Source organism: Crocodylus siamensis, chromosome 2 (assembly GCF_052110815.1).
Source record: "Crocodylus siamensis isolate JL-2025a chromosome 2, ASM5211081v1, whole genome shotgun sequence".
Lineage (NCBI taxonomy): Eukaryota > Metazoa > Chordata > Crocodylia > Crocodylidae > Crocodylus > Crocodylus siamensis.
The window spans coordinates 186,724,638-186,751,302 of NC_143396.1; the positions used below are offsets into that span (position 1 = coordinate 186,724,638).

Below are 26,665 nucleotides of genomic sequence, written 5' to 3' on the forward strand. Positions count from 1 at the left end.
TGTTAGGCACTAGGCAGCTTCTTTTGAATCACATACCTTGTAGTGTATGTACATGCCATACTCTTTAGTGCCATGTATGCCGAGGATAACCTGTACTGGAACAGCTTCTTATATTTGTGGGCTTGTGTTCAAAATACTTAGTTCATGTGAAGGAACTAGGTCAGGGTCTTGCCTATTAATGACTGGAGACTTGCAGAAACAGAAATGCTTCTATAGACAGCTGATGATGGTTCCATTTTAATACAGAGAGTATAGCTGTTCCATTTAGTTCTGATAGCCATTGGTTTAAATCCCATTAGAGACCAATGCTAAAGAATTTGATCTGTTAAAAGAAGTGCAGTTTTCTTGATTAGCCTATGGGCTCCATGCAATGACTTTATGCATTGCGTCTTTGGCTCTGCTTCACTTTCATTGTTTGACCTGACATAGGAGACTGGACTTATCTGTGCCTTGGTTTTCCCATCCATAAAAAGAGAATTATTATACACAGAGGTGTAACTGGCTACTTGCTAAGTTAATATGGATAAATGAAATGGCAGCTATTGGATAGAGAGTGTTGTATTAGTGCAAAGAACAAATAGTGCAGTAGTCACAATCTATAGTTACTTATACCATACCATCTGCATAACCTCACATTTCACTATTTGGGACAGCTTGTGTGAAACTCTTCTCCTTACTGCAGAAATCCTATTACTATATGAAGTCAAATCATGTTGGTATTTATGGCTTTTCCTTTTCCTATCCTCTCCTAATTCGGTGTGATTTTATGTTTGCGTATCCTGTTGTTAGAGTTCTAGTTGTGTTCAGTGAGTACATTCTACAGTTATGAGAAGGAGCATCCTAGCCAGCTTCTCATGAGCATGTTCAACCTGCAGGGAAAAATGATCAGTCAGAAAATGGACCTTACCCTGTGCTGCCTCCTTAGTTTTTATGAGCATACCTTGACATGTTTGTCTCCTTCCCTTCTGTCCCTCCACATTCTTCCAGGCCAGAAAGCTAGGAGCACAGGTTGCCATCCCCCAAATGATGGTTTAAGCCCTTCGGTTGTCTTCCTTCCCACCATGGAAACATTAGTGAAAGGGGAAATGGGGGTGGGGGGGTGAGGGGAGAGAGCGAGAGAGAGAGAGAGATGAACAATGAACCAGCTTCAACCTGGGACAGTATAATAGTTTAATGGTTAAGACACTCAGTGTGCCTATGGAAGATCCAGACCTAGACCAGAGACCTGCGTCTCAGTCTGCCACATCCCAGATAAGTGTCCTAATCATTAGGGTGTTGAGTTGGTTGCCCTGTGACCCAGTGAATATTGAAATTATACAAAGCAGAATAGCATCAACAGGAAAGTATGTGTATGCAGCTAATGATCTGTGCCCTTATCATGCCTATAGCAGACCCAGGTTAGAGGCCCGGTCTAATGGGTATTTATACCAAGTGGTACAAATCTAAAAGGAGTGACTGAGAGAGTCCTACCTCAGCATACAAATCATTTGGGATAGACTGATATAGGACACATCTGTGCAATAATGTAGTGGACCCCTGAACTGCATGACTTTACCAACTTTGCGGAGAAATCCCTGGAAAGAATCAGGAGTTAAACTTTACTAATGTGAATTCCTTTGCTTTAAGTTTTGTTTCTTTATATCTTTCTTTACATCTTGCTGAAGGCAAACAAGCTTTTACCTGGTTCCCCTTTGTCTAGCACCAAGGCAGAGTAGTAGCTGCTTAGTTTATTAGCTGCCCCAAGAGAACTATGTGTCTGTTTCTGATTCAATGCAGTTTTCATCAGTATACAGAAAAATGCAAACTAGATTGAGGTGCATATTTGTCTGTTCATGATCAAAGAGATATATTCACCATATCTCCAAAACAGTGCTGATGCAGATGGAAAACAATGTCCATTGCATCCTTCCACTTTATAAGCCAAGTGGTCTTGCAAAAGAGTGGCAGCAAAAATCCACTTGTAAAACAATTCTTTAAAACTGTATAAACAGTCAAATTTGACCTGCTGAGGAGAGGTAAGTGAGACAGAGCAATTTTTTAGGCAAGCAGATCAATCTTGGCAAGCTGCCAACACAATCCAAAACTATGAGGTAACCTTGTTTAACACCCTACTATGCTGAGGTGTAAACAGTGGGTAGTACATGCATGACAAAACATCATCTACTTTTGTGACAGTGCTTCATAAATACTGGAGGAAAGAATGCCTCCCTGTGCCAGTATTTGTCGCACATAAATATTTGTAATAGTTGCTATGGCAGTTGAGAAAGGAAAGATGAAAATCGGGAAATGGTGAAAGCTGTCTGAAAACAAAGAAGTGTTTCCAGAAAGAATGCAGAAACCTCAAACTTTGGAAGCTTTGTTCCCCAGTAGTCTCCTTTCCAGTCTTTGATAAACAAAACTCCAAGTGTGTATTACTTAAAGATGAAATAACTTCTTAATAGCCAAGTTATATGGCCTGATGTTAACTTGTGGTCCCCAGTAATTGTGGTTGCCATTGTTAGCACTTGGACACCTCCCTGATTGTGCCTGCATTGACCAGGATAACTAATAGCATGTCAGGAACTTGGGAGAAAGGATTGAAGGGCCATATTTCAGTTGGCTTGGCCAAGACCCAGAGCCCGACTCTGATCCCTTGTACTGTGAAGTGAATTGGAAAACACTCCACTGAGGTCAGTAGATTCCCACTAGTGCCTGTAAATGAGAAGGGATTCAAGCCCTCAGCCTTTAAGGACTGTCCCATTGCTTTTCTGATGGCAGCCACTTTATGGATGGGGCTGTTGCCAATACCCACATAAAATCTTATAGGTGGAACTCCCACCTTGAGTGATGAAAAATCTGAGATGTGGGGGTGTGGACCAATTTCCCAACTGCATTGAAAACTACTCCTCTCCAGACACTAATATTTAATATGCAGTACAATTCTCACTTTCAAATTCATAAATCTGAGAGTCCTGCACAAGTGTTACGTTTGGATTTTCAACTGTCTTCTTGTATTTTTTCCTACTGCTAAATGTAAGGGTTTCTTATGTGCTGTTTCAGTACTACAGTAAATGATACTTTTATAATAGCGCCTTTATGTGAAAAATGATTACAGTAGAATTGCTAATATTATACAGCCACTGTTACAATGCCTTGAGTATTATATAGAGGTACCCATTAGCACAGCTACAGTTAAGGGCCTGTCACAATTTCCATTATATAGTAAACCATTATTTTCAGGAATTTAGAACATGGCTGTAAAAAGTAACTCTAGGCTGGAGCTTTGCATAGAAAATCTCATCCCATGAGAAAATTATTGTTGCAAATGTTGAAAGTAATCAGTTTAGCTATTTTTAAGCAAAGGGAGCAAAAAAGTATACTAGATCAGTGGTTTTAAGGATTTTTTTGCACACGTGGGGCACAGACAGAAGTGACAATTTGCACCCAATCTGGCCACAAAAAGTGGTCTATAGCCATGACCAAACAGAGGGCCTGGCTGCACACTACTTCAAAGATGGGCGATTGGGTGAAAATCTGAACTCTCACTGTATGTGGGTTCAGATGAAGGTGTTTCAAAATACTTACCTGGCAGGGGAAGCAGCGTGACCACGTAGGCGAGCTCCCCAGGGTAATTGTCTCTGATATGTCCTCCATAGGAGGTCTATATTGAGCAGATTCTTTTTGGTATTGGGTGGTGGAACCGGAGCGTGCTCCATCCACTCCATGCATTGACCTGGTATTACAGTGCTTCCAGGACCGGTGCAAAAAAAGCAGGAAAAAAAAAAAAAAAGTTTCAAAATATAGTGTCTTCTCTAACTTGTGTCTGCCAGCTTCCAAGCCATTTTAAGAAAGGGAGGGAGGAAAAGGAGCAGAGGAATTTTGGTGGGTTTTTTTTCAGTCCCCACTGGAGGGTGGGAAAGGTGAATTGGACCCACCCCCTGAGGTGAGGGGGTGTCCATTCACCTACTTCACCCTCCAATGCCGGCTGGGGAACCCTTAGACTGAGCTCCCTCTGCTCCCTTTTCTCCCTCCCATTCTGAAAACAGGGACAGGCTGCAAGGGAGAAGGGGCCATTGCAAGGGGAAAATGGCTGCAGGCTGCAGTTAGATTCTGCTCCCCCTGGAACCAGTAATGAACTTCTGCTTGGTCTGGGGGATCGTTATAACTCACAGTGCTTCTTGCAAAAAGTTCTGCATTACAGTGAGGAGCTGCACTTTTTGTGCCAATAGGGCATGTCTACAGAAGGCATTTACTGCAGAGCTGCCTAATTAGTTCTGCCGTAAATATCCCAACATCTACATTTGCGACTCTACTGGTCTGCAATAAACTAATAAACTCTGCTGCAGGTTAGCACATGTAAATACAAGTACTATCCTGAAGCAGAGTTTTTTTAGTGCACAGCAACACGCGTGTAGATGCTGACAGGACTGGTTGGGGCATGCGGGTGCTTCAGTGCAGGGGCTGTCTGCCAGCTAGCCCCACACTGGAGCACTCTTGTGCCTCAGCCAGCCCCTTCACAGCACATTGAGACAAGTTGGAGCATCCCCAGGCTGGCAGGCTGACTCCTGGAGCCTCCTGCCAGCTGGGGCTGCTCTGATCCAGCTTGACATGCTGCAGCCCTGGGTGCCTGTTTAAATGTGGTGCTTGGGAGCAATAAGCTCCTGTGCAATATGTGCCATAATTCAGTGCTACACATTAATAGTATGTATAGATGCACCCATATAGGGCCAAAATACTCTTGGAGGTACATGTGGGACTGCCACTGATGTCAGTGAAAACTCCATGGGCCTGTTCCTGTGCTCTCCCTAAGAGAGCTTTGGTATTGCAAAAGAGACTCCAGGCTGCCTCAAACAGATCACTGAGAATTTCCCAGCACCAAGTAAATTTCAGTTCATGGTAAAACCATCTTTATGGACATATCTACACAAGACACGTACTATGTATTAAACTAATCTAACGTTCAGTAAAGCATCACCGTCTACATGTGTACAGGACTTACTGTGCAGTAAACTAGGTTAATGTGCTATGCGCTAGTACCAGGAAATAAAGGTGCTGGATTAATGGCACTTTAGTCACTGTGCAGTAGTGCATGTATAGGTAATGACTGGGAGTAATTTGCTCCTGGTCAGCCCAGGCCACAGTGGGGCTGCTGCTGCTTGGCTAAGTCCCAATGTGGGGGGAGGGGAAGGGAGATATGCTGGCTACAGGGGCAGCTGTCTCTCTACCTCATGGAAACCAGGACTTGTCCCGCTGCTTATGTGCCTGGGATGTCAGTCCTGGCAGCCAGGATTTCTGCATCCTAGCCATGTGGAGATCAGGTCTTGACCTGCTCTCCATGTGTCTGAGATGCAGCAGTCCCAGCTGCCAAGAGAGATCTCCCCCACCCTGTGGGGATTGGGAACAGCCCCCATTCCTCCTGGTAGCCCCAGGCTGGCACCTGGGGGAACTTGGCTGCTGTAGAGGGTGGGGGGTAAAGAAGGGCAGGATCAGCCCTGGAGTGAACTGCTCCTGTCAGGAGCAAATTTGCTTTCAATGGGCACATGCTCACATGCATGCAGGGTACAGTTAAATGCACCTGAATGTTCTGCAAAGAAAATCCAGGCATTCATTGCACATGTAGACGTACCCTATATCACCTGCTTCCCAGATCTTGACATGGGCAGAGGGTGGGGCAGCTTCAGGTTAGGAATGAAGTATTGAGCCCTTTGCTTAAGTCTGGGTAAAGGAGCTAGCCCACCTGGTACAATCTGTGCTGCTCTAACATACACAACAGGAATTTTTGTTCTCCACTGGCCTCAAGGTCTTGGAAATAGAAAAATGGTTTAGGGTCACTTCTTTCCTCATCTGTTCATACACTTAGCTCCAGTCATTTGTCTTTCAGAATACAGATGTTTCTTCATTTTTTTCTCATATTTAATTTTATAGACTTTCGGTCTGTACCGTGCATTGAAAACATTTCTGTATTTTTAGGACTGTTACCAGCATTATTATATGTTTGTAACAGAGTAGCTATAAAGGAAGGGTAACATTTCAAAGGCACCGGCAAAACCTGTACTTGCAAAGCTTACCTGAACAACTATTTTACTGCAAAATCCTGCATAAATCAGGTCACTGTGAAAGGGCATTTTGGCATGCAGCTAATTTTGCATGCACAGCTTCCTGTTATCACCCACAAATTCTTGTCCGACAGGTGCAACCCATTAATAATTACGCCTAAACATTTCTAACAATTGTTAACACTGAACTCCTTCCCTCCCATCACTCTTGCTGCTTCTCTTTTTTCTATGTAATTATATTACTAAATCATTAATATTATCCACAAAATGGACTAAGCAGAAAGAAACAAGACACACGTACCTTAGCCCTAGGTGTTTGCAATTTAATTATAGATGTGTTACGACAAGTGAGAATGGCAAACACTGAGTTACTAATAGTAATACATAGAATGACGTTACATGCTAGGAGGTGTCAAAATGAGTTGAGGATTGAATATCGTAAATGAGCCATTAATGTAATAATTCCAATATAGATGTTAAAATCTTTTGGCACACTGTGTGTTGTGTATTTTCTAGATAGTAACAGCGATTCCATGATGGACATAATGTTAGGGAGTTTGTACTGGCAGCCTGTCTCCCAGTTTGTCAACACAAATTTTTCCTCTATAAACCACAATTATAGTTTAACTATTTTAGGTCATGGCTGTGCTGCATAGTAGCTAGCAAACATGTGTTTTGGACCCTTTTGTATTTCAGCCCCAACTTCAGCAACTTGTAGGTCAAATTTCAAGTTGTGCTCCTATTACTCATGAGGGTTAATTGCCATCCTTTGTTTTCCATTTAAAAATTAATACAGTGGCCAACATATTATGAAATGTATGTCCTGTGAGCCTTATTAAAAAGAAAAAAACCCCAAGCTTTATCTTTTTAATATCTGGTGTAGTAAAAGACTGCAGAATTATCCCTGATGTTTTTAAAGCAACATTGTGCTTTATAAATTGTTGTGCTAGGAGGTGTTTGAAATTGTGCTGGTAACAGTTTCCTGATGATATATTGTTTCTTAAAGAACCATAGTGACATCACATAACATGTTTCAGTATCACATATTGATTTGGTTTGCATCTAATTAAAGTTTTAATAATGATGGCTAATCATTATTAAAACATTATCAGTAAGTGTTCTAAAGAAGTTATTGTAAAGTCCTTGGGACATTGATAACAGCAGCAGCAGCAACAATAACAATAATAATATATTCTGGATTATAAAATACTTTTTTTATCCATACATCTCACCTTTGAGAGTTATTACTTCGTCAATTGAAAAACAAATATGAAATGAAAACAATTGTATCAGTGGGTGGAGAAAGGTAGATAAATCTAGAAAGTAGATAGATCTGGTGACTTGGAGTTCTGACCATGGTGCTCTATCTGCTGGCACTGGGCAAGTGACATAAACCTCAAATCATGTGTGCCTCTCTTTATCCATCAGTAATACCTACCTTAAGAAGGGCTTGCCAGGCTTGCTCGTAAAGTATTTGTGAGTGCATGCGAGTAAAAAGTTACTGTTATAGTTCGTTAACTTCCCAAAATAAAAGGCAAGGCTGCTTCTGTATCCTTTGTACTGAGATGTTTCACAGGTCTCCACAGACTAATTTCTCATTCCATTTGTGTTACTGCACAAAGAGGATCTCTTTAGTATTGTGGGATTAAGTGAGACCCTGAACATTAATTTAACCCATTCCTTTATTCTTTAATACATGGCTACTTCATTTTCTGTTGTATACTTTGCCACTTTTTAAATAAGGGTTAGTTTTACTATAAATGTGGTCAAGAAATCTAACCTGCTTGTGCATCAAGAATGTAGCTGCATTTAGGGGGTTTGTTTCATTACAGTCTTGTGGAGTTAGCTATGGCTTGCTGTTGAGTGTGGGGGTAATAACTTATTGAAAAATATTGCTTCAGAGTTCAGTAAGATCCAAGTAAAAAATCAGCACTGAATACTGGTGAGAGGACACAATTTGACTTTAAATACAAAAAATGATATTACACATTTAGTTTTAGTCCCTGACTTTTTAATGGAGGGAAAAAAATCCTACACAATTGATAGGTGTTTTAGTGCACTGATGCTGTGTTTTAATCAAGATAAAGAATTCTATTTGCCTCTGTAAAGTAAATATAATTTAAAAAAGTAAACTCGCTGCTACCAAAACTGAAAACAAGGGACTCTGGAAAATACATAACTGATATATAACTGGCTAGAATTTCCTTCATTTTGCAAAGCCACGAGCCACATGCATCAGCTCACCGCAAAGTCATTAGGTCTTTTTAAGCTCAGATGAAAAACATTAACAAATACCACAAAAGGCTTTAGTATGGCCCCTTTGTTCATTCACATATGGCAGTTTATAACTCCTGCGCCACTTGGGTCGTGTGTTTGTTTAAGCTGCCTCCATCAGGCCAGCCCTGAAAGAACAAAAGACATCTTGAGCGATCCTAAGCAGGAAATGGGCTAATCTAAACATGGTTTGTGACACTATAAGTAGAATAGAAAGGGGAGGGATTGATTAGTCATTAATGTCCAATTGACTCCATATGGATGTTGCAATAATAAGGCCTTTTTCAGTGCAGTAGCAGAGTTATTGAATTAGAGGTTTATGTTTCCTCAGAACTGACCTTAGGGAATTCCCTTTTGGTTCTTCTTGTTGATGTTTGAAGAGAATGGAGTCTCTAATAGGAAAAATAGAAGCCTTATCTGCAGTAACACTCTCTGAATATAACTGAGTATGGAATGAATGTAGCAAGTTTAACCTGTACCAGCATATATTTTCAATTATTAGTGTTTACTTAGCACGTTTCAGCACCTCTGCAGGTAAAATATCTTAGAGTCCCTGTAACTATTACAGTAAATTTCATAAATCAGATACTTTTCTCAGTGCAGTTTGTAAGAAATGTTGGAAAGCCATCTGAATAATATTAGTTTAGCATTTGGAGTGAGGTAGCCCAATGAATGACCAGGCACTGCCATGCAGGATACTTGTGCCTCAGACAGATCACAGACCTCTTAGCCCTGGAGCTAGTGATTTCTTTAATTTGTTGTCAGTGTTACAGAGGGAGACACTTCTGTATTGACAATAGCTCTTGGAGTGCCCATTTATTCAACCTTGCCTGCTGGTAATAAAGTATATCAGAGTCATCTGAAGGTGGATGGGGAGAGAAGGAGAATAAAGATGTAAAAGGCTAATTGAGGAAGATGAATGTTACCCTAGGTCTTTCCCTGTACCAGTCTGCTGGCAGGTCACCCAGATGCAGATGTTATAAGTTTTTACTGGTTGTAAAAAGAATCAGAGCAGTTGTAATGGAGACAGCAGTCTACAGAAAAAGTATAGACCAGCAAATTGCAAAATCAGGATTTCTGCCCCACACTCTACCTTGCTTTTCTGCCATGTCCATATTCTAGAAGAATCCATTTTGTACAGTAAATCAGTAATTCCAGTTTCCAGGATCATCCAGTGTTTGACTGTTCTGTTATAACTAACACTAATAGTGCTATTTAGTTTCTAGGTTCATGACAGGGTGGAGTTTTTAATGATGTGCCCATGTGTTTAGTAGGAATAGACGAGGCCCAACAACTCATCCTTACAAACAGCCATCATGTAATAGCTTTCTGCCACTGCTGAAAGCTGCACCCATCTTTATGCCAAGATCTCAGCAGTGATTTCCTTTATTTCTATAGTAGATGACTAAGGGTGTCTTCTCAAAGAATATCCTGGAAGTCTATAAAGACTAGTGTATTTTGGGTCTTGGGCATATTCCTACAAGATGCCCTTTTAGAAGAGAGTATCAAGGGAACAGCACACTGAGGGAAGGGCTGAAAGAAATTTACAATGTTTGATGTGGATTGGCAGCCAGGAAATGAAGGATTACGGTGAATGAGAAAAATAGATTGATGAAAATGTCATCTTGTCTTTTCTTTTATCTTCTTTTTCTTCTGTTCTCTTATCCTTTTTGTTTCTTCTCACTCTCTATTCTTATTGTCTACCCTCTGGTTGGACCTTAAAGCTTGAGATCCCATTGTAGTTGGCACTGTAGAAATATAGGGTACAATTCTAGTCCTTTTAAAGGCAGTGGAAGTTCTGTGATACAATTTCAATGGAGCAAGTATTTCAGCCAGAGCCTAGAAGATGGTCCCTACCTTAAACATTTACCATTTAAAAGAAAAGGCACAGTCATAGATACAGAGAAGATACAAATACATCTGTATCATAACATCTTCCTTGCATGAGAAATCTTTTCTCCACTCTCCTGTTCAGAGACAGATAAAATTCTTTCTCAGTCTTTGTATATCCTGAGTGCCTGCCTTGTCCCCTATGAGCCCTGTTGGAAAGCATTTAGCATCTTCCAGTTGAAAGAGATTTTTAAAAATTACTTGGAGATTTTTCATGTGCTCAAAATTGAGTGCAGGTTTAAGTGCTTAGCTGGATCTTGGCCATTTGGGTTTTCTGGCTATCCTTCATTTTGTGCTGTTCTCTGACTGTATGTAGTCTATAGACTAGTCCTGAACCCAGATCCCTCCTCCCCCCCAAGGAGTTGTACACTGTAGGTTTAAAGTAATCACTCTCCTTCAGTCTGCTTTTTGTTTTGTATCATTGCATCCATGTCTCAGCAGAGCCTGAAGAGTTGGAAAGGAAAGCAGCCCCACACCCTCAGAAGCTGGAAGTGTCACTTTTAGTATAGCCCCAGCCTCTCCTGGGTTGAGGAGTAGATTTTCCTGCCAACTAAGCCATTAGGGCAGCCAAAGCTTACTGCGTTTGCAATAATTTTGAATTCCAACCAAACTCCTTATTCTGGAAGTCAAACTCCCCTTCTGTAACTGTATTAGGAACAGAAACTAGCAAATGGCCTATTAGTCATCACAGAGAAACAATTGTTTTAGCTTCTCTCCTAGTTGCAAGTGTATTTTTTTCGTATTTTTTTAGAAGGGGATTTGATTAAAAAGCTGAGGAATTTTTTGTTATGAGCTAGAACTAAAATCCATACCTGCCTTTCATAACAGCCTCCTTTCTGGACCAATCACTATTGTAAAAATCAGCACAAAACAGGAACATGGCTTGAAAAAAACTTATTGAAAATGTATACATGTGCAAAGGCAATCAGGACTCGTAGTAGAGCTGATATCTTTTACTAGACCGACAAGATTTTTGGAAAAAATGTCTTTAATTTCAAGCTTTCGGGCACAAACCCCCTTCATCATGCATTGGAGAAAAGATTGTAAAAGTTAATGAAAGTTCATATTTCATAGGATTTCACAGAGGAGTCAATAGATGAAAAACTGGGCAGTCAGTTCATAGCTGGTATGGAGCCTCTCACCTCCTGTGAGGATATGTGATGATGCAAATTACCTTGAAACAAAGGCAGGAGCAGGATCTCAAGTTTCAGGTGGTCACGGTTGCTTCCTGCTTGGGAAAATACAAAAAATTCATTTTAAAAAATGGGCAAAATCATTCTTTGATAGTTGGTTGACAGGTTGAAGTGTCCTAGCACTGACTTGCAGTGCAAAGTTTTATTCCTGTGGATTTCAAAAGTGTACATCTCTGTGTTTTATATCATGAGGACCTTCGTTCAAAGCTAAACAGCTATTATGACATTTGCTTTCTATTGCACTGTCTGTTGAAAACAAGCACGTTCTGTGTTGAACATACTCTCGGAGTTGGGAGACAGGTAGGACGGGTGGTGTGATTTTTAATTATTTGCAGAAACTCATTTTGCACACATTCTTTTGTGACAGCCCGTGGGCCAAGTAGCAAATATTCTCTCAGAGACTGAGCACTGAGAAGCTCAACTATTTTTTGGCTGCCTTCTCAAATCCCTCAAGTGTAGACTTGCTCAGAGCAGATGCAACTCAAGACTTTGTGGTCTTCTTGCAATGTAATTTATTACTCCAATTAAGGATTGTTTTCTATCAAAAATATTAAAGTAAAATAAATTGATGTTATTCGGGGGGTTTTTAATCTTCCTACTCCAGATTCTAATCTCTCCAAATAGATCTAATTTATAGTCCTGATATCAGCCAAAGCTCTATTTGCCTGACATTACAGCTGAAGGACTAAACCAAAATCTTAGTAGAAAGACCTGGAGATAAACTCACTAGCTGCAATGAAGAAACATATTTCAGAAGATAAAAAGTGCAAAATAATAATATTAAACAGCTGGATTGGGCTATCCTCCCCCTCTTTTCTTCCCAATAATAGAGCTTGTTAAATAATTTGTTGAATAGTTTTACAATTTTATATAGAAAAAAAAATTCCAGTTTTTTTATTTGCCAACACCTTAAATGCTTGAATAATGTGCTGTGAAATATATTCGTTACAAATTTTGCCATTTTTAAGGATATAGTAATCATACATTTGGAAGCACTGTAATGTAGAAAACCCTAGTTAAAAGTCTTATCATTTTCAAATAAATGTATTGTATTTAAGATAATGATGTATATGAAAGTTCAGATCCAAAGCTCATTGAAACCTTTGAAAAGGCTCCATAGACTGTAATCAGCTTGAATTGGTTCTATATGCAGATCTGCACTCAGAAAAAAATGCTATTCCCTATTGCAAGAGAGAGAGAAAGAGAGCACATGGCAGTAGTAACCATCTGTAAATGGTTGCATACCTGTGGCACAGTAGTTAACTTTGAATAATATTAATTTTTTTTGTTTTTTGAATTTTACATTTGCCACAAACCTGTCGTCTTTTATGTGCACACATGTAAGTACATAAATTGCCAAATCGGTGTCACTTGTAAAGTAATGGTATTGGAGGCATCATAAATTACCATAGTGATCCTCAAGAGAAGACACTGTCATTTCTGAATGAGTGTTTTGCTCTCAGGGTAATGTATGTCTTCATCTGGCCCAGCAGTCAGCATATTGCCCTATGTTGATGGATATTGTCAGCTCGAAACTACACTACATTTCACTGCACAATAAACATGGCTGTCAACACCATATAAAGTGAAATCAATTTATTCTGTATGGTCAGTGCATTTTAAATGAAATTAATGTACTGTGGGCAGAGTGGCAAAAAGGTAGCATATTAGTTATGCATCCTCTGTTCTAAGACTTTTTTCATGTAAATGAATTGCCTGCATAGAATAAGAAAGTATAGCTGAAGTACAGTGTTTTCACAGTAAATGAGAAAAGTTAGGATTCAACATAATTAAAACCTTATAAGCCAGTCATTTAAGTCAGTAGAGCTATGATACTTTGCAAAAGCTGAAGAGCTTACACTGTATTTTGGGGATGATATTAAATATTAGCATGTGGCTAGCTATAATAGTTTTTTGAAAATAAGTATAGCATTGTGCTAAATTATTGTCAAGTTTATACATATAGGCTGGTAATGTAGGAATGTGGCTGGGTGCCTGGTGAAGAGCTGCAGATTTCTTGCACAATATAATTATCTCCACTAATTAGAATTTGGGATCAAATGGTGGTAGTAGTGAGGGTTGTTAGTCTTCGAAGCTGAAGCCCAAATAAGTGTGGTGTTGGAGACTTGCAGAGCTTTCCACTAGGTATTGGTCTACTGCCCAACCCCACCAAGTGTCTGAAAATTACATATAAGAGCCACAGACTCAATGGTAAGTTTCAAAGCAAATGGACTATATTGTTAAACAGATAAGGCAAACAGTAGGATAATGAACTATATATGGACAATTGCAGACAACAATATATACAAATATGTGAGGGATAACCAGAGGAACAACAAAAAGAGAGCAAAGTAGGATCTCTGACAACATGGTGGCTCCACAGAAACTGTCAGCTCAGTGAAGCTTTTGGTGCAGTTCCCCTCAGGGTACTGAGCACCTTGAGTATCAAAGGGGTGGGTAATATTTTACCATAACAGATATGATGGGGTCACTTGGGCCAAGGTCCTGTCAAGCTCCCACATACTACATAATACTCCCTCCTCAGAGGGGTGCTGTAATACCCTCTCCTCAGAGTAGCGCTTAACTGATCAGCACACCAGTCATCTTACAATAAAACAGCAGTCAAAAATGCACCACACAGATCACACAGTTCTCTCACAACTGCCCTCACATATGCAGCAACTCAACTAACCCACATACACTTCTTACTTGCACACCATCCCACACTCACAGACGAGGGACGGCAGTTACATATAAACCAGTTTAAGTGATCCAAAACTGGGTTAAACCTGTAACAGAACACAAGTTCAGTGCACATAAACCACTCTCAAAATGGCTGAAACTGGTTTGAGATAAACCTGGTTGGATGTAATATCAGACTTAACTGACTGAGTCTAGAAGTCTCCCTCTGTCTCCTAGTCAAAGCAAGCATCACCTCAATAAGCAGGCTCCCAATCACAAATACCCCTGGGGGGTGGTCAAGGCCAGAAACTGGGGCCAACACCTGGGGCAAAGCAGAAGCACTAGATGGCACCTGAGGCCATTGCCCCTATTGCCTCCTCACCCCCCAGTAATGCCACTGATATAGGCAGCATTTTTATTTTACCATGTTTCTTGATAGTATGACTGTAGTGTGTCAGGGGTCTAAAATCAATTGTGTCCCTCCCCCACTATGCCACCCTTTCTCCCTCTCCATTCAAGCCTAAAAATGTGCTTTATAGTTATGATTTTAGAAGCTTTAGGGCAAAGGCACTAGTTTGTCAGTCTCAGAGATCTCTGTTATATCAATCAGCTCTACCACCTTATGTTCATTTGTGTGAACTCTAAGGTATGTAGTCAAGTCCAATTTGGCTTAAAGGTCTGCATAAATAAATTGGAGGTAGATAAAAGTAGGACATAAAGATCACAAGCACAGATATCGAGGGTCAGGAGGGGCAGTTGCTCTGGGCTTCAGTTTGCACAAAAGTATTCTTGAATGTCTTCCTGCTCACAACAGCTCCCCAGGCTCTCCTTCCATGTTCCCCCAGGGTGGACCCCATGCATGGGAGCATCCAGGATTGCAACAAGGTGGGTGCAGCCACACTCCTTTTAGAAGTATGGCATGTGTGCTGTGAGTTCTCTGAGGGGGTGAGTGCTATCATCATTTGTCTTCCCTTTCTTTGCCCTACCACTTGCCACTGAATTTGGCAGCAGGGAAAAGAAGGGGAGCAGGACCCACTCCCTAAATCCCAGAGCCTCATGAAATCAGGGGCTCCAGGCAGAGCTCTTGCCAGTCAGTTGGTGAGCTCAGAGCTCATGGCATCTGCAAGAGCTCTGGTGGGAGTTTTGCTGACATATGGTGAGCTCAGAGAGCTCACTGCACATGCACTGCACAGCCTCTTCCCCACCGCCCCCAATCTGACCTGAGCACAGTTCATAGGAGTTGTAGAAGCTGCTTCAAGATTTTGTTCCACTTCTACAAAAACATTCTTCCGATGAGAAATCAGTAAGGCACTGTAGGAATAGACAACCTGGAGTGCTAGTTGTGCTAATCTAAAGAACTAGTATTAGTACATAGTCTTGTTGAGACCTGACAGCTGTAGTACAGATATCTGGTGTAAACCTGTGAGATGCTGAACCTTCCTCAGCAGACTAAAGATATGCTGAATATTTTATGAAATGTTTGGCAAGTGTTCCACTCCACAAGCAGCAGAGATGTTGTGCCATACATGTGGGGTCTGTTCTCTATCATTTTTGGTTGTCTTACGTAACTTTTGTGACCTTGCATTTTGTGTTAAAATGCAGAACTGAAATTGATGCTAGTTGTGACAGAGTAAGTCCTCCTGGATACACAAACGTATCCAGGAAGTGTGTCATCCCATAAGACTCTGGGTGAGGTCATCTGGAACTTCAGGGCCAGGGAACAGGGATGATCAGCTGCAAGACCCTTGCAGGGGCAAGAACAAAACTGTTACCTCAAACTGTAAATAGCTGTAAGTACTGTATTAATAAAGAGTTGTTACAATTACAAACCTCCAGCTACTACACTAGTCTTTGTACCTTCATCAGTACAAACAGTTTGTTGGTTCATGCAAGTATTATGGGCTTGAATGGTAACATGGGAATCGTTAAATCTCCTTTATTCCCCTTATAGATCTGGAAGCAGGAAAGGAGAAAGAGGGAGAACAGGAACCTAAAAAGGAAAAGGCATAGGAACCTGTTTCATAATCCGAATAATAATGTTTTGCATCCATCTTGTTTCTTCCTGCCCTGATATTACAGGAAGTAAAGCAATGAATGGCTCTGCAGCTAAACTACAGCAGTATTATTGTTGGCCAACAGGAGGTGCCACTGTGGCTGAAGCGCGAGTCTACAGAGATTCACGGGGCCGAGCCAGTAGCGAACCGCATATCAAACGACCAATGAATGCTTTCATGGTTTGGGCGAAGGATGAACGCAGAAAAATTCTCCAAGCTTTTCCTGACATGCATAACTCCAACATTAGCAAAATCCTAGGTAAGTACAAGACACTAAGTATACTGTAATTAGTTTTACAACTGAGTCAAAATCAGCAGTGGCTTAGAAATCTCAAATGTAATAGCAGTGGTTGGTAGAAGTTAGTTGGTTTTGGAGATGAAAGGCGAATTTATGGCGATAGAGGTTAGTATTGTAAGACTATCCCAGTTATGCTTGTCAGGGCATAGTCTTATGTTTGGGAGGTTTTTACTTATAGTAATGTAGATTGGATATATGCAAATGACAGATGGTGGGTCCTCATGTTCTAAAGACTTAGCGGTGTTCAACAACCCCCCGCTCCTTTTTTTCCCAATGTATTGCTACAGTGGATCTTGGAATACTGTCCCATTGCAAGATCAGAGCAGAAATCACTTGAGCTCAAGAGTGTAAAATCCATGCAAATGAAAACTGTATTTCGTATGGCAACATCAATATTTTGGGAAATATTTCTAAATTAATAAACACACAAGTTCAAAATGCATGCCAGACAATACAGTAGCTAGACAGTAGAAGCAGTTAGCAAGTTTCAGAGCACTTAATAATATTATTGAGAATATATCTCCTGTAATATAAGGTGATGTTGTACACAGATATAGTCATGTTAGAAACGCTGAAAGGAAACATTACAAGGTTAAAGTATTGCTTAATTTTAAAAAATCACAAATAATATTTAATTTTGAATATATCTGGTATACCATACATGTTTTAACTCTGTGCAATAAATTTGATGCATTTTGTAGACATTTTTAGTCTCTGAGACCTCTCTGGAGAATTAGAAACATAGGTGAGAATGAAATTTTAAGAACTATAGGTTCTCTGCATCTTTGAAGTGACAGATGGACTTTAAATGTAACTCGTAATATGTAGTAGTAAGAAACAAGTTTAATCTGTAAACATTTTTTGTAAACTTCAGAGCTGCAAGGTATTCTTAAGAAAGCAGTTTCTCAAATATGCATTTGTTATTTTTATCAGAGATGAAAATACATTCTAGAAATGAATGTTACTCTGTCCTAAAACTTCCAGAATCATACTTAGTAGTTCTCATATTTGTCTACCATTTTAAGTAAGTTATATGAATAGCCTTTCAGTTTTGTATAAAACCTGTACTGTTTCAATGTTGGCAGCTGTAGGGAATCTATATTATTTGTGTGCATTCTGTGAAAAAACTATTAGGAGTATAGTAACTGTATTCATTAAAATGTAAACTTTCAACATAAATATTTCAGAAGTGCCAGCAGTCATGTGTTTGTTAACCATGGAATTAACCTGTCAGGATCTGCTCTGCCACGAATAAGTCTATATCCACATAATGTCTGTGCAACTTTTCCAGGACAATGAGAAAAGAGGCTGAAATATTAGAACTGACACACAGTACTGCTAGCTACGGATAATATTTATACAACTTTTCCATTTGTTGATGTATGAAAAATCTTGGTAAAAGAATAGCTTCCACCCACGTTTACCACAGCTGTAATCGTTTTATCCATTTGAAAGTCACCAAAAAGCTACTTTCTGCATTTCTTTACCCCCCACCCAAAAAAACCCTCTGTCTCTCTTCAAGTGTTTAGATAGTTCTTTATAAACAATACAAGGGATCTGAATACTTTTTCCTCTTCCTGTATAAACTGAATTAAATTTTTACTAGTTTTTTTGGTGCAGCTTTCAATGAAAGTTTACAATACCTAAAGTGGTGTATATAATTACAAATGTGCTTTCCATTTTTTTAAATATAACTTTCTAAATGTAGTTCAATACATTTATTACATCTGGCTTGGAGATAATAAGTATAATAGGATTTAAAATATGGTAGGGTGCCAATAATATGCCAAGTGTAACTAAATTAAAGACACCCAGATAGCAAAGGATTATTTGTAATTTTGAGACTATGCAAGGTTTTGATAAGTTTTCCTTGCTAAGTTGCAGAACATCCACTGTTGGAAATTTATGGGGTAGATTTTTATATAACTTGAGAGAAACATTCACTGGCAGTGAGCTAAGCTTCTGAGATCAACTTGAATGGCTGTAGACCCATCTTGAATATATTAACAGGCATGTTAATACATAGATCATAGAATTATTCACAGTCCAAAGGTCACTATTTCAAAGGATAAAGGAGGAACAGTACTACTGATTTGCAAAAGTAACTCATTATTTCAGGTGCCTCAGATTTTGGGTGCCCAACTTGAGGCACCCTTACTAAACTAGATTTTCAGAAGGTGGGTTCTCAGGCATTTCTGGAAGCCAAATTCCTTTAAGATGTGTGTCAAGAATTGCATCCAGAATTTTGAATGTCTTTGTCACAGATGCTTGCTGTAAATGGTGGTCAATGTGTTAAGTAGAGTGGCAAGAAAGGATGCTTTGAAATGTATGTGAATAGAGTGAAGCCTGCCTGGCTTGAACATTTGTTGATTTTTTTTTTAATATAGGCTCTCGCTGGAAGTCCATGTCTAATCAAGAGAAACAACCTTACTACGAAGAGCAGGCACGGCTAAGTAAAATCCATCTAGAGAAGTATCCTAACTATAAATACAAACCCCGACCAAAACGTACCTGCATTGTTGATGGCAAGAAACTGCGTATTGGAGAATATAAGCAACTGATGAGATCTCGAAGACAGGAGATGAGGCAGTTTTTTACTGTAGGGTAAGCATTATTGTTGCTATTTCTTTCAAGGCAGAACTATAACAGGGTATGATATTTTGAAACAAATAGACAGTTCCTTCCCAGAAGAGTTTACAAGTTAAGGTCCAAAATCTTATTAATAAAATACTGAAAAGTGTGCTACTGAGGAGAGGGCTACTAACCGCATACATTAGAGTTCAGTTGACCGTAAGTTTGATCCTAGAGCTGAATAGACTCAACAGGTTTTTTTCTTTATTGGCCTCAGTGGGTGTTGGATCAGGCCCTATGTGAGTCCTGCTATCAATAGTGATGGTTTCCAGAATCAATCCCTGGCTTAAGACAAGAACAATGGGAAAACATGGTGAAGGCTTCAATTTGGAAAGGACAAGGGTAAAGAAAGCAAAAGATTTGCAGGAGGGGATGGGGGAGGGAAGAGAGAACAAGGCTAGTATTGCTCACATTGTGCCAACACCTGAGTGAATTATTCATATATCTTCCTTAGGCTGGAGACTAAGCATCACTGGTCTGGGATTTTCCATGCGTTTTGTTGTTTTGTGATGTACAATCCTTTTTGAAGAAATGAGTCTTGAGAAGCAGTTAGCAGTAAATGTATCATTTAAGCAGGTTTCCAGATCAAAATATATGGCACTAAATGATCCTACATTTTTAATTATTTGTGTTAGTTAATAATATTTCTTTAAGCATTTCTTGCTGACTTTTTGAAGAGGATGCAGTCCTATGGAAGTTCTCCAGGCGCAGGATAAAAAGCCTACTGAAACAATTGCAGCACAGCTGATTTATCTTTTCCATTTCTTCTGAATTAATCTGTAAGGCTAAGTGCTCGCACACAACGTTTCTGGTGGTTTAAAAAGAACCTAAAATCTATGTGCACTGCCAGCCCTTCCAAATTCACAATGTTCTGCTTATTTCTCTAATCACAATAGTCTCCTGTTGTTGTGTGCTTTACTACCAGATAATTGACCTTGACGTTGGTTATGTGCCCTCATTTTTGGCTTGGGATGCAGAACTCCTGTTCCAGTCAATTATTTTGTGGTACAGGATGAAACAATGTGGTTTTTTTTCTTCAATCAGTATCCAGAAGTGTTTCTGATACCCTGAAATATGATGATATTTTATAATCTTCTAGTCTAGAGTCTGACGTTTGCTTTTTAACTCTTCTGCACTCTGGGGGAAATTGTGTATTAATAGGCTGCCACAGAAGTTGTACACAGGAACTTTATCTGAATCATATATTGAATTATATTCAGATCAAAGGGGTGAAACTCTAGTATACCTCCTCCAAAGCACATTAGCAATCCAGTCATACCCATGCAATAAATGTGCAAGGTCCAACAGCAGCAATACTGGTTAAAATGGATAAAGGAACATGAGCACATGACAATGAAAGAAAAGACAATAAAAAATTTGGTTGCTAATTCAAAGCAGAATTAAGCCACAGCATTGTATAGATCAAAGGAATTGGTACAATATGAAGGCCAGGTTTAAGAACAGTTATGTTCTTTTTGGAAATGGAATGACAGCATTGATCCAAGCTAACATCAGTGATTCCTTGTTACATATCAAAAATACCACAAGAGGCAGCATTTTCTTATTATTTTTTACATACATGGTTCTGATTCTCATTTACACTTCAGACCACTTCACACCCCTCTAGCAATATAAACAGGCCTTAAAGTGAGTGTAAATTAAATCTATTTTGATGGGACTTCCATGTAATTTACACCAAATTTCTATATGACCAGATTCTTTTACCCTGCCAAAGCATAGAAGGGTCTTAGTGTAAATAGGGATAGGCCTTTGGTATGGAAGTGATAAAAAAGAAGAATATGAAGATAGCTTATATGGATTAGTTGCACATGAAACGGGATCAAGGTCACTGTTTAGTTGATATTTAAGGTTTGGATCTGAGGAGACCATATCTTTGTAAGTTGGCTTCTTTTGAATTTGTGTTTGCAGAGTTTCTTTGAAGTTTGTATAGCCCACAGTCCCCTAAAATTCCACTGATTTTTTTTCCTGCGCCAACAAACCAAGACACAAACTCACACCAACACCAGATGAGAAAAACTAAAGTAAAACTCCATTGTGTGATTTGTTTTCTAAAATATAATTCTTCTCAAATATAGATAATAAGCTTATTGTCCACAATAAAACTTTGCAATTAATACTGCAATAATTAGGTCTACAGCCAGCTAGCTTATTAGATCTGCCGGTCTATTGATAACCGTAGTTATCATTCACACTAACATATTTGCTGAATGCAATACCTATGCTACTATAAATTTCCAACTAATCCAATCTAAGTGAGTTAAACTAAAATATAACTCATTTTCCCACCATTTTTATTAAACTCTGTGCAATCTTCTTCCGAACTATAGAATTGGGGTTTAAACTGTTGAGCTATATAGCTTAGTCTGCAGTGAAATCAGACCCCAATGTTTTTAGAATCAAAAAGCTTCTGAAGCTATGTTACACTTACGTTAATATTGCAGAGCAAAATGGAATTTCAAAAAGAAAAAAATCTAAAGCAGAAGACCTTAGACTAAAAAAAACCTTATTTGGTTGGTTGGTTTGGTGTTTTTGTTTTTTTAATGGGAAAATGACTCTTTTATCACCTTAGTTCCTTTTTTGAGAGATTGCCATTATTTTTTTTTATTGGTTTAGATTGAGCAAAGACAGCTCTCAATGCGTAAAGTATTTGGACTTCCCATGTGCTGGGTTGTATTTTCAGTGGCATTGATGTGTTTGTGAAGTGACTATTCTGTTACTCGCATTGAGTACTCTCAAGTGTAAAGATTTCCAGCATCTCATAGTTTCTAGGGTCGGAAGGGACCTGAGTAGATCATCTAGTCCGACCCCCTGCCTCCATATGTATTTATTGTGGCTGTAGACCTACAAAGATCTTTCAGGCTTATCCTAGAAAACAAATAATGCCAGATTCTTTTTAAAATATGGTCTTGTGTCAGAACTTTTCCTGTCTTTTCAGTTTTAAAATAAGTTAATTGAATTGTTTATAAAAGTGTTATAATAAGGGCAAAATTATTGTCATAGAATACAAAGATAAATATAGGATGTATTAAAGCACGGGTAGAAAGACCTACCTAATTCATGGCAATGGAAACACTATGACATTTCATATTGTGCACCACTGCTGTCCAGGGGTCAAAACTGCCTAGCTACCTTTCTGATGTGCTATATGTTGGTTTAAACGTAGGCAGTTAATTAAAAAAAAAATCCAGTAGAAATCCAGCGTGTCTTTTATACTATTTGAGCTGTCCTGACTGAGATAATCTTTTATGGGAGGTTTTGAATGATAACTTTCCAAACTTTCTGCAAAAAGTTAAGCTTTAAATGGGCTTCCAATAAATCACAATTTATCTTTGATTTTTCTTTTTCCATTTACATAAGAAAATGTGAACTAGAGAATGAATCATGTATAAACCACAAATTCAAACATTTTAGTTAAATAATCTCTCCTTTGTTGCTTTGTCTTACAGAAATATTTCAATTCTCAGTCTTTTAAGAGTCTAGTGCATTGTCCAGAGAAATGTATATTTTTATATACAATAGTCTGCAAAGTATATGAGCATTAATTTGCTTGTGCCTTACTACTATAAGAAATTTTAAATGAAGCCTTTACAGTGTTTATAACTACCGTATACATGCATAGTCTGCATGTTGCTAGACTACTGTTTTGAATAAGGGTGTAATATTATACTACCATAGCTGGAGCTAAAAGTAAGTACACAATGGGTGCTTTTGTGAATTTTACTGTTATTTCATTCCTTACAGGGATGTAAGTTTCAGGGGTGTGTAGCGCATAAGCACTTTCTCTAACACAACCAATTTAGTTTTAGTCACTTAAAGAGCTGTCAGAAAAATAGTTCTGAAGGGATCAGCAAACAATGGTAATTTGCCAATTTAAATGTTTGGTTAGTTTTGCAAGGTTGAAAAATGGAACATTCTCCAGGAAAATCCTAATAACTTTAATACCACTGGTGCCAGAAGGTCAGGTGATATGAGAATTTTCATGTTACCTATGCTCTTCTGTGTTTGTCCTATTATACTGAGCCCCAGTACAGCCCTTAAGTAAAACTGGTGGAGTAATTGGGCGATAGAAGTCTTAATTGGACATATGAGGATTTCCCTGGTAAAGGGTAGTCTTCTAGTGGTGTAAGACTGGTGTAACTGACCCTTCTCTGCCACTCCTTATAGCCTCCGAGGCATGACAGGAGTACTGTGGTGCCCTTGCAATCTGTGTCTGCCAGAAAAGACCATGCGGTTGCCATTGTAGCTAAGTACAATTAAAGACACTGAAAACAAAATCATAATTGGGAGCCATGAGGGCAGTATGCCTTCTTACCCCCAGATCCTGTGTTTAGCAGAGCTTAGGTAGACCTGAAAATTGGGTCTGTAAAAATTAATAGGGCAGCTATAGTATTATTAAATGGTTTTTAAGCTTAATTGCAACTCAAAAAAATATAAAACTGTAAGACTGAAAATATATACAAGATACTCCAACACTTCAACACATTGGGATTACATACAGATTGAAATCAACTCTTTTCCAGTTCTGTCCCCACTTCTATTTATATTTTTGGTTATTTCCCAGAGAACAATATAACTAGTCTTCTCAACAACATAGGCAATCCATGTATCTTGAGATGTCACAGGATGATGTGATTTGGGGTACTGTCCCAGAACGGTATAGTACTTGGAACTTCAGTGAATGAGAGAGAGCATTTCAGAAAAGGGAAATTAGTTTTAAAAGATTAGTCAAAGTGTATAATATGGGCATTCAGACCCTGCTTCAGCAAAGCACTTCAACATATCTGTAATGCAGGGGTGCAGACAAACAAACAAATACTATTTTAAGGAAAGGGATGGAGGAGTTGCTCTAATTCAGCTGAATACGCCATAATTGCTGTGTCTGTCCACTCATAACTCATGGTGAATAGAAATGAAACCAGGGAAGTTTATCCTTGATTAGAACGGTTACATGACTAAGGCTTATCTTCATTTACTATGGAGCAGAGTGGACAACAGAACAGTTACAACAAATCATCTGCTGCATGTTCAGGAGTGGTAACATCCTCTCACCCTTTAAAATAGTTTAAGGGCACTGACAGAAGTGACATTTGTCACACAATTGGCCCCTTGAAAGCCATGCCCTGACAGAAGTGGACAGCTGCAGAGCACTTTAAAAGTGCCTGATCACATTACAAATTAATCTTCATGTAATGAGGGTTCAGGTAAAGGTGCTCCAAAATGGAGTGCCTCCATTAACTTCTGTCAGTCCCTGTATATGATCAGGGCTGGCCTGATGCAGTCCAGCCCCACCCACATGAGGCAAGAAGCTCCAATCCACCTCCCCCTCCCCCCGCCCCCTCCAGCACAGGCTTGGAAAACCAGAGCTTCCTCCTCCCTCTTCTATCCTGCAGACAGCACTGGAGCTGGGGGGGGGGGGGGGAGGGTGGCACGGCTAGGGAGAGAGAGGCTGCAGACAGGCAGCTCCTCCTGGATTGGCTCCAATCTCCCCTGATTCGATCTCCCTCCTCCCCTTCCCCACCTTCCTGACTCAATGGCAAACATCTGCCGGAAGGGTTGCTCTAACCCCTGGCACTTTATGTGAAGCACCATGAGTTAGAGCGGGAAGCTGCACATTTGTCAGTGCTCTGTGTTTTCTTTTCTCCACACCCTTAAAGCATGCACTTTCATTCCATTGCAAGTAATGAGACTTAATCAGGATCTTAACATTAAACACAAGTTTAAGTGCTCTGTGGAATAAGGCCTTAGCCTTTAACTCTTGGCTTAGTTCAGTTCATCTTTAATAATTAAAATCTGTTTGCTTTTTATAATATTTGGAAACCATAGAATGGTGTGGTGGGTGAACATGTGAGTCTATTGAATTCAGTAGTAAAAATCTGCTTGACTTCAGTAGATCTAGAAATGATCTGAATTGTTTTATACCGTTTATCACATAGTACAGTCCTTGAGACAAGTTACGATTCCTGATTTGCTATCTATATTTCCAGGTCTGTATTCAGTTGGCCCATTGCAGTCATCCAGTGCCTATACAAGCCATGCATGTGATTTTTCTACATTTTATTGAGGGAAGAATAGCAAAGTGCATTCCTGAGAGGGGGATTCACTAAGCCCCTAAGGTGTGACCTACTTTCCTGGTACACAAATCAGTTATGCATATCTGTTTTACTCCTTTGGTTCAAGCTCCATCTTGGCAGGCATTAAAGATGATGCCTAAAGTAAAAATACCTCCACTGCAGATTCTGCTCTATACTTCTTTCGTACCTTAAAAAATGTAAATGAGATGTAATACTTATGCAAATATACTCCTCCTACTGGATACACAAGAGAAATTTGCTAACTTGTAATATATGCCTTAATTTCTAAATCTGTTAGCAGTATATCCCAGTCTGTGCATCATACATAATTCTTCTTATTAGTGCATCCTGTAACCCATTCGTAACTTGTCTTTTCCTTTTGCTGTGGTTTCTCAGCAATATAATAATATACGCTTAACTTTCAAAAACTGAAAGGAAAAGAATATCATGGAATATTCTGCACATGTCCATAGCAATGGCCATGTCCATAGCAATGGCTTCATTTGGAATAAGAACTATTTTCACTATCAGTTCTCACTTTTCTGTGGTTTAGTTACCATTTGGCCACATATGAACAAAAGGTAGTTTCCTTGGAATTAGGCAGTCAAGAGTCACAGATGTAATTGTTGCACCAATTTAATCACTTTTGCATTTTCTTGAAAACAGATCTAGCACATAGAACCCTAATGCCTTGATTCTGCCTACGGCCTATAAGCATTACTGCAGCACACACGGTAAATAATAAAAATACCAGTTTCTAAGCTACTCATTTTTAGAAGGTCAAACCCCATTAATCTTGCTGTTTTCTCAGAAAAGCTTTTTGAGTACATATTGTAGTATTCTTTGAAAGGTTATTTTTTGGCCAGTTTATTAAAGACATTAAAAGGAACCTTAGAGGAAAAAGTTTAATGTCAGCATTAGAGTTGAGTGAATAGTGAGTGATAATTATGCATGAACTTGTTGGTGAGTTCTAAATCTAATTCTCTTTGTTTCTTGTGAACGATCTTTGCAGTGAATTTTTTTCTTTTCTTGAATGATTGTGGAGAGGGAATCCTGGGACATGTAGCAGAAGTAGTTTGCAAAGCTTAGGTCACCTAATCAGGAAACAGAAACATTACCATGTGGTTTTAGTATCCAGTTCCACAACTGGAATATTGAATTTTTAATGGTGAGGCTTTGAAGCAGGATTCAGAGCAACTCATTTGCAAGCAAATCCATTGGCTGAACATCATTTGCACAAAGCATTTCTTATTTCCTGCTTTCAGATGGCAAACAAATTAGTAAAAATCTGGTCTATGTACAGGCAGTTTGCAAACAGGATTGTGAATTGTCACTAAACTTCTACAACTGTTGTTTCAGAGCTGCAGAGGCTTCAAGTAAGGAGCTTACAGTACTAACAGGATCAGTAACATTTTCATTTGAGCTACACTACTTTTTTGTTGTTCTGACTAGAGGCCATGGGCTTTAGACTGAAGGCTGAATCTTTGTGAAGGCAGGGATTTTATTTTTTTTTAAA

The 26,665-nt window shown here is 39.1% G+C and overlaps 1 protein-coding gene and 1 pseudogene across 20 annotated transcripts in view; both read left to right on the forward strand.

Annotated features, from left to right (window-relative positions):
* Window positions 1-26,665, forward strand: part of SOX6 (SRY-box transcription factor 6) — a 536,736-nt gene that overhangs the window by 492,960 nt on the left and 17,111 nt on the right. For 18 of the 20 annotated variants that reach the window (XM_090032599.1, XM_090032598.1, XM_090032613.1 and 15 more), the window contains 2 exons: window positions 16,154-16,387; window positions 18,814-19,030. In XM_090032599.1, the coding sequence (XP_089888725.1) occupies window positions 16,154-16,387; window positions 18,814-19,030 (451 nt within the window). The remainder of the gene's footprint in view (window positions 1-16,153; window positions 16,388-18,813; window positions 19,031-26,665) is intronic. The other 2 variants (XM_090032610.1, XM_090032611.1) reach the window with 1 other exon arrangement.
* LOC149871483 (U2 spliceosomal RNA) lies at window positions 3,517-3,749 on the forward strand (annotated as a pseudogene).